At 42.6% G+C, this 8,413-nt stretch overlaps 1 protein-coding gene across 1 annotated transcript; it reads left to right on the top strand.

The window, feature by feature from the left end:
* Window positions 1-650: 650 nt before the first annotated feature.
* Window positions 651-8,115, top strand: polr3d (polymerase (RNA) III (DNA directed) polypeptide D). Its single transcript, XM_072681107.1, has 9 exons — window positions 651-766; window positions 2,395-2,560; window positions 2,682-2,725; window positions 2,856-3,010; window positions 4,249-4,373; window positions 4,942-5,125; window positions 6,111-6,361; window positions 6,507-6,662; window positions 7,772-8,115. The coding sequence occupies exons 2-9, from the start codon at window positions 2,402-2,404 to the stop codon at window positions 7,886-7,888; spliced, it is 1,191 nt and encodes a 396-aa protein (XP_072537208.1). The 5' UTR covers window positions 651-766; window positions 2,395-2,401; the 3' UTR covers window positions 7,889-8,115.
* Window positions 8,116-8,413: the final 298 nt, after the last annotated feature.

Raw genomic sequence — 8,413 nt, 5'->3', positions numbered from 1 at the left:
GGAGTAGGGGGTTTTGTGTTGTAGGGAGTAGGGAGTAGGGAGTAGGGGGTTTTGGGTTGTAGGGAGTAGGGAGTAGGGGGTTTTGTGTTGTAGGGAGTAGGGAGTAGGGGGTTTTGTGTTGTAGGGAGTAGGGAGTAGGGGGTTTTGGGTTGTAGGGAGTAGGGAGTAGGGGGTTTTGTGTTGTAGGGAGTAGGGAGTAGGGGGTTTTGTGTTGTAGGGAGTAGGGAGTAGGGAGTAGGGGGTTTGGGTTGTAGGGAGTAGGGAGTAGGGGGTTTTGTGTTGTAGGGAGTAGGGAGTAGGGGGTTTTGTGTTGTAGGGAGTAGGGAGTAGGGGGTTTTGTGTTGTAGGGAGTAGGGAGTAGGGAGTAGGGGGTTTTGGGTTGTAGGGAGTAGGGAGTAGGGGGTTTTGTGTTGTAGGGAGTAGGGAGTAGGGAGTAGGGGGTTTTGTGTTGTAGGGAGTAGGGAGTAGGGAGTAGGGGGTTTTGTGATGTAGGGAGTAGGGAGTAGGGGGTTTTGTGATGTAGGGAGTAGGGAGTAGGGGGTTTTGTGTTGTAGGGAGTAGGGAGTAGGGAGTAGGGCATTGGAAATAGGGGCGATACCGATTGGAGCGGGTGAGAGTCTAGCTTTACGTCACATCCTCTTTCGTGTCGCTACTAAAGCCCCGCCCTTTACTAACTTGTCTCTCTGCAGGTTTATTATTATTATTATTATTATTTATTGGTGTAATTTGGGAGCGGTCCGGAGGTCTACTAGCAGGTAGCAGACAGGTAAACGCTCGTCGTTCTCTTCGATGGCAGGGATTTTAAGGCTACGCTAGCCGGCTACCTGTTTAGCAGCTTAGCAGCCGGTCGCTGAGCCATGTGTTGCCATGTGTTTACAGTAAGGGGGGACTTGCCTTACAGCTGCTGAAGCTTTTCAGGATTTTTACATACAGAGGAGTAGAATGGTAGGATAAACATGCCCTGAGAGAAAGTAAAGGTCGTGAGAGAGAGAGTCGACTTAAAACTGGGACTTACTTAAAGTCCCAGCAAGAGGTTCAGAGCAGCGAGGGCAGGTAGACCACTGACCGTGTGCATCCACAGTGACTGGGTTGTGCAGTCTGACAGTAACCACAGTGAGCAGACTCTGATCCAGTATGAATCTGCAGAGATATCTGGATCCAGTGTGAATCTGTGTAGGTTTCACAGTCTGACAATAGTAATTGCATAGTGGTTCCAATCCAGTATGAATCTACAAGTGTAGTTTTTAAACTATAGAGACATTTTCATCCATTATGAATCTACAATGAGTAGGCTTTTTGTAAACCAGTATGAATCTGCAGTGCATGCGTTTTCTGTTTTGACAGCAATAAACCAGTTAATTCATAAACCAGTAGGAATTCACAATGTGCAGGCTTTACATTATGACCATAATTTAGAGCGTTTGTAAACCAGTATGAATCTACACTGTGGATTTTACATTCTGACAGTAGTAATTCAGAGTGATGTAAAGGCAGTATGAATTTACTGTGTGGGCTTTGCATTATGACCGTAATTTAGAGCGTTTGTAAACCAGTATGAATCTACAATGTGTGGGTTTTACAGTCTGATAGTAATAATTTTAGAATGATTTTAAACTAGTATGAATCTACACTGTGTGAATTTTACATTCTGAAAGTAAAAATTCAGTGTTTTTAAACCAGTATGAATTTACAATGTGTGGTCTTTACATTATGACCATAATTCAGAGAGATTGTATACCAGTATGAATCTACAATGTGTGGATTTTACATTCTGACAGTAATAAGTAAGAGTGATGTAAAGCCAGTATGAATCTACAGTGTTTGTTTACAGTCTGACTAATAATTCAGAGTGTTTTTAAACCAGTATGTATTTATGATGTGTGGGCTTTACATTATGACCATAATTTAGAGAGATTGTATACCAGTATGAATCTACAATGTGTGGGTTTTACATTCTGACAGTAATAAATCAGAGTAATTTTAATCCAGTATGAATCTACAGTGTGTAGGCTTTAGTGTCGGACAGTAATAACGATGGACCATTTTAAACCAGCATGAATCTGCGGTGTGTTGTTTTTTTAGAGTTTGACAGTAATATATGTGCCGAATGATTTTAATCCAGTATGAATCGGAGGTGTGTCTAGATTTTACATCATGACAGTAATAACAGTGGAGTGATTTTTAGTCCAGTATGAATTTGCAATGTGTAGTTTTAACAGTCCGACAGTAATTACTGTATCAGTAGCTTGTGTAGTTTGTACTGCTAACAGCAGCATCTTTAAGGAGTGGTTTTGATCCGGTATGAATCTGCCGTACTCAGAATTGATCACAATAATAAATAAATAACCAACAATTCCAACAGCCCGTTTGATCCAATTCTAAATGTAACTGCAGTGTGAGAATGGCCACGCCTGGCTCCGGTGATGCTGGACCACCTCGGACTCCTCAGCCCGGGGGCGGTAGGGGTTCAGTGCTCGGTCGCAGGCTGCCTGCTGCTCTCTCTCCTGGCCGCCTCCCCACCATGCGCTCCAGAGACCTCACGCTAGGGGGCGTAAAAAAGGTACACCGGCTGTCCTCTCGCACACTTTCACAGCGATTGCTTTACTCAGAGATGAACACTGTCTATATAAGCATTAAGCATCTGTCCTCTCTCTCGCGCTCTCTCTCTCTCCGCCCTACAGAAAACATTCACGCCTAATATCATCGGCCGTAAGAGTAAGGAAGAGTAAGTGTTGGCATGAGTTTACTGCCTTTCTACTTCATGACCATGTTAGTTGGGGTAAATGTCCTTCCCAGTGTAAAGTGATGACCCCCAGCTGTCCTTACTGTCAACTAGCTGTGCTGTTTTGTCGTAGACTGAAAGCTGACGAGGGACCCAGGAGAGAGAGGAAGGATGCGGATCGAGGGCGGCAGCGAGACGGGCGTGGCAGAGGCCGGGGGCGCCCCGAGGTCATCCAGTCCCATTCCATCTTCGAGCAGGGCCCTGCTGAGATGATGGCTAAGAGGAGAGGTATGATGAACAGTGGAGCCAAAACAAATGTCTGTGTTTGTTATATTAGAGAAACCGAAGCCCTTCTTCGAGCTGAGTGGGTTTTACCTGGGAATGCACTATAATAGACAATACTGCTATTTTTGAAGCAAAATTATGAAGCATATGCAATAAAATAGCAGCTTTACTGGTGACAGTGGTGTCTCCATCATTGCCACTGCATGCCAGAATGCTATTACTGCTCTATGGAACTGCTCTATGGTAGAACTGCATAAAACCTCTTCTTCTGTATTTCTCAGCTTGTCAACAAATGCATGTGTGCAGCTGTCCATGAGGGTATGCTCCAAGCGTGATTTGTATTTACTGCAGTGGAGTAAAGATGAATTAGGAAAAAGCAAACAATACCCACATAATGCTGCTTTAAACCAGTATGAATCAACAGACTGGGGCAAATTAAATTTTTTTTAATTATTTCTTATTTCTAATTTTTATTACATTTTTCTTTCCAATTTTAAATCGCCAATTACCCAACCCGTACATGCGTTGATTCAATGCTCCCCGACATTAGTGAGGTTGAAGACCAACCCAGGCCTTTTTTTCGAACTGCTGCCGATGCAACCTCACCGGGCATCCAATGCACCTGGAGGGAGGCGTCGTATAGCCAGCTCCAGTGCATCGCCACGCAGGCGCAGTACCACAATGAAGCGCCGTGGGGAGAGAGCGCCCTCTACCCACCCTGGAGAGGGCAAGGCCAGTTGTGCTTTCTCAAGGCCCCGACTGCCAATGGCTTGCAGCATGACCGGAATTTGAACCGGTGATCCTCCGATCATAATGACAGTGCCTTATTTCGCTGGACCACTTGGGGCCAAGTATTCGATTTAATATTGAATGTAATGCATATATACAGGGAGGAACAACACACCCCTCGTAAGCGTGTATTAACTTGGCTAGCACTTGTTAATTAATTAAATTGAGAGCATCATTTCACATCGAACCAAATTAGGAGTTTTGTAAATTGTTCCACTCCTATCATGAATGCCATGCATGACAAGGAATGCTGACCTGAGCCTGTGGCCTTTCAGTCTAACGTATCTGTGTGCCTTAAATAACTCAAAGTAATTCAAGGCCTATATGAATCCATGCAAGTCTAAAAAGTAAAGACACACAAAAACCTATGTGGCACAGGTGGGTCCTAGCAATGAGCTTGAGAATTTTCCAATTTCTGCTGCTTTTTTGACCTGGTTTCTTGTGTTTGCTAGGAGTGTATGATGACGCGCGAGACACGCCCAACAGCGGCCCATCCCCTATCATCAACATTAAGAAGGAGAAGAGAGAGACGGAAGAGGAGACCAAAGAGATTCTGCGCAAGCTGGAGAGAGACAATGTAAGTGTTTATAGAGCATAAATGCCAAAAAGGACCCAGTACCATTTCCAGCAGTATTCCATCCAGGCTGAAGTGTGAACACAAGATAAAGTTAGTCGCCTCTAGTTGCTACGGGTCTGGAAATGTTGTAATAAATTAATTAATAAATAAAAAATAAAAAAATAGTAAAAATGAGGACCGTCCTTCCAGGCAGTTGCTGGGCTGTTGCTACATGGTCACTAAGGTTTTTGCTAGGTGGTTGCTCTACTGTAGTATATTAGATAATTGCTATTGGGTGTTAGATAGTCTAGGTGGTTGCTGTGGTATTTCTAATGAGTCCTATGTTGTCTCAGGTTGTTGCTATGGTACCCCATGTGTTTTTTTGGGTGTTATTAGTGTATTTGTATTATTGATTCATTGTTTGATTGTATTCGTTCCTATGAGATGAAAATATGCAAAAATCCAGACAGAAGACTATTAATGAAGAAGAATATAAATCAGACACTTCTACTAATACTTCTAATAATAATAATAAATAATTTGTGATCCGAAACCCATGAACCTTTGTTTGTTTGTGTGTGTGCCGCAGTTTCTGGATGACCCTCACTTGCGGAGCGAAGCTAGAAGCTGTCCCGTGCAGCTGCCCCTGGCTGTGTCTGGCTGGGTCTTTAAGGAGGAGTTCGAGGAGGACACCAAGGCTGGCCTTAAAATGGAAAGTAGCTCTGGAGAGGCTGAACCAATGAACACTGAAAGCTCCGGTGCTGCTGTTACAGGTTTGTGAACAGTACACCCATCCCACTAGTATTATAATGACCATCTCTGTGAATGTGGTTTTGTGGTGAGAATGTGGCGTGGTGTTGAGTTCGTACTATTCAGTTCTCGTGGTAAAAATGGCAGAATGTCAATGTACACTTCAATTCAATGTAATCATGTGACCGTCATATGTGGTCTTTTTACTTCTGACTTTAGGATTCAGCACCAATTCTAGCTCCATATAACTAAACTATTTACAACCTATGCAGCCTGTATGCAGTGTGTAGTACATACTGAATAAACACTATGGATACTGTGGATATTGAATCATTCATAGTGAACACTGAATCAACTCCCTGAAAGGATACAGAATGATTTGTGGTGAATACCGAATAATTTATATTAGTTACTAATTGGATACTAAAGGAATTATAGTGAATACTGAATAGTTTAGTAGTTACTAAATAACTCTCTGAATAGTTACTGAATGATTCCTTGTGGATACTGAATCGTTCATATTGAATAGTGAATCATTTATATTATTTACTGAATAACTCCCTAAATGGATACCGAATGATTCATGGTGGATACTGCAGCATTCATAGTGGATACTGAATCATTTATATTAGTTACTGAATATCTCCCTGACTGGATACCGAATGATTCATAGTGGATACTGAATAATTTATATTAGTTACTGATTGGATAGTGAATGATTCATAGTGGATACTGAATAGTTTATTGTAGTTTCTGAATGACTCTCTGAATGAATACTGAAGGATTCATGGTGGATACTAAAGGATTCATGGTGGATACTGAATAATTCATGGTGGATACTAAATAGTTTACAGTGAATACTGAATATTAGTTATTGAATAACTCCCTGAATGGATACCAAATGATTCATAGTGGATACTGAATAGTTCTTAGCAGTTACTGAATAATGTATAGTATTTGAATAATAAATAAAACAGAAGTTTACATCCATCCTTTCCTCCTGCTCAGTTAAGCAAGAACCTCCAGACGTACCAGAGATGAAGAAGCCAGAGCCCATGTTAAAGCCACCCATCATCTCTGAGCCTGATTCGCTGCCCAACCTTCTTGAAGCCTGGAGTCAGTGCAAAGAGGAGGAGCTGCTCTTCATGCAGCTACCTGATTCGCTGCCAGGCCAGCCGCCCACCAATGACGTCAGACCAACAAAAACGGCTGTGCAGTCAGAGGACGGACAGTCTATGCTGCAGAAAACTGAAGGCCAGGTCAGTGTAAAAGTTAGAAATATGGCAATTTTGTCTCGTTATGTGAAATGGCACAACCTTACACTGTACCTACAGTACTCATAGGTACGTGTATTGATTCTGTGAGAGCTCATGTGTCTGATTTTATTGTTAATGTATGGAGCAGCAGGAGGAAACTGAGGAGGAGAATGTCTGCAACTTGAAGGACCTGCAGGAGGGTTTGGTGGGCCGGTTGTTGGTGAGGAAGTCGGGCAGAGTGCAGCTCATCTTGGGGAACGTTACACTGGACGTGGCTCTGGGGACCTCCTGCTCTTTCCTCCAGGTCTTTCATTCACTCCAAATAACACCATAATACAGACTTACCATTATATAGAGGTGGAAAAGAAATAAATGTGTATGTCTGGTACAGAGGGGTGAGAGGAGCTCTCTGAAGAGGCAGTCTAAGCTGTGGGTAGAACCTATCAGACCCTTATTACTTTTTTAACAACTTTAAGGAAGAAGCTTTTATGATTTATTTGGTGACCCTTTAGTTTATCTTGTGGAGTCCTGCAGGGTTCTATTTTTGGGGCCTATGAAGCTGATGTGACCCTTTTGTTTAGGTTGTGGAGTCCTGCAGGGTTCTATTTTGGGGCCTATCAAGCTGATGTGACCCTTTAGTTTGTCTTGTGGAGTCCTTCAGGGTTCTATTTTGGGGCCTGTGAAGCTGATGTGGCCATTTAGTTTATCTTGTGGAGTCCTGCAGGGTTCTATTTTGGGGCCTTTGAAGCTGATGTGTCCCTTTAGTTCTTAGTATTAGATTTACAGCTCCACATCTGGAATAATGTGATGAACTTGGATCATACAAAGGAAGATAAGGCTTAAAGGGATGTTCCCGTCCTTGGTACAGAGACTACGATATTTAGAATTACAATAAGCTACGTCAAATTTACAGAAGATTAAGAATGATTGATTAATATTGCTACAAAATATTCCAATAATTATTTTATTTATATGAATATTCAGCTTCTTCAGGTGTGTGGGAGTCTCCCTAACTTCTATTTCCCCAGTGCAGACCCTCATAAGAGTGCTGTCTTATGGTGTAAGGCTCATTTTAGTGTTGTCACTGAATTCTATTAAACAACTAAAAAAAAAAAAAAAAAAAAAAAAAGAAAAACAAAAGTTATTAAACCATAATTAGTAGAAGTTCAGTTTCTGGGCTAAAGTAAGCACACCCCTTGTTAAACTGCTTGTTAAACTGTTGCCCCCTTGTGGCTGAACTGGTTAATGCAGCCCAGTACTGCCTCTACTGAGATCTGCTGGGGAGCTTTTTCATCATGAACCTCCTCTTCAGAGCTGCGTTTTATTTTCCGTCAGGCCAAAACTCTTAAACCTGCTAAATTGTGAGGAGCTTCCCTTCCTTCTCGGTCAATTACTGTCTCTCTCTCCCTGTAGGAGCTGGTGTCCGTTGGAACCGAGGGCAGAAGAGGGGATATGTCCGTGCTGGGCCACATTAAACACAAACTGGTCTGTTCACCTGACTTCCAGTCCCTTCTGGAGAACAGAGCTTGACGGCCGTGTGTGTGTATGCGTGTGTACGTGTGTGTTTCCATCTGCTTGGCTCCTCCATTCGCGTTCTGAAAGATGTATTATTTATGAGCAGGAGAGGCAGAACTAGAGTTTTTTTTGAACGACGTTTATTTATATACATAATTTACATTTATTTCAAGAAATAAAAGTGCTCCAGTGTCTGGGATCCTGAAGTTATCGTGACTGAAGGTGTAATGATTAAAGTAAATTGAACACTTCTGTGCATTCCAGTGTCCGCTTCTTCAGGCCGTCACTTGGGGCGTTTACACAATACTATGACGGAGCAAGCTGGTTGACCACCAGAAGCACGACCAAGCTCCACCAGTATGACCAGCTTGGCAACCAGCTTGGTCAAGTTGGTCATGCTGAGAGACCAGCTAATTCATCAAACACTAATTTAAAGACATACGCTGACCAGCTTAGACCACCTACAAAAAAGGCTACCACCACCCACACACACTACCCCCTTTCTAAAAAGACTCGTACCCCCATCACTCAAACGCAAGA

This window comes from Salminus brasiliensis, chromosome 6, assembly GCF_030463535.1.
Source record: "Salminus brasiliensis chromosome 6, fSalBra1.hap2, whole genome shotgun sequence".
In the NCBI taxonomy this organism is placed as follows: Eukaryota; Metazoa; Chordata; class Actinopteri; order Characiformes; family Bryconidae; genus Salminus; species Salminus brasiliensis.
Note: the sequence above shows the minus strand (reverse complement) of the source record. Positions and strands in the feature narration are given on the sequence as shown.

Bases quoted from the DNA above. Each gene is read 5' to 3' on its own strand.
- polr3d (XM_072681107.1), top strand. From the start codon at position 2,402: ATGGCCACGCCTGGCTCCGGTGATGCTGGACCACCTCGGACTCCTCAG. The intron at 2,561-2,681 runs GTACACCGGCTG...TCCGCCCTACAG, and splicing joins CGCTAGGGGGCGTAAAAAAG to AAAACATTCACGCCTAATAT. The intron at 2,726-2,855 runs GTAAGTGTTGGC...GTTTTGTCGTAG, and splicing joins GGCCGTAAGAGTAAGGAAGA to ACTGAAAGCTGACGAGGGAC.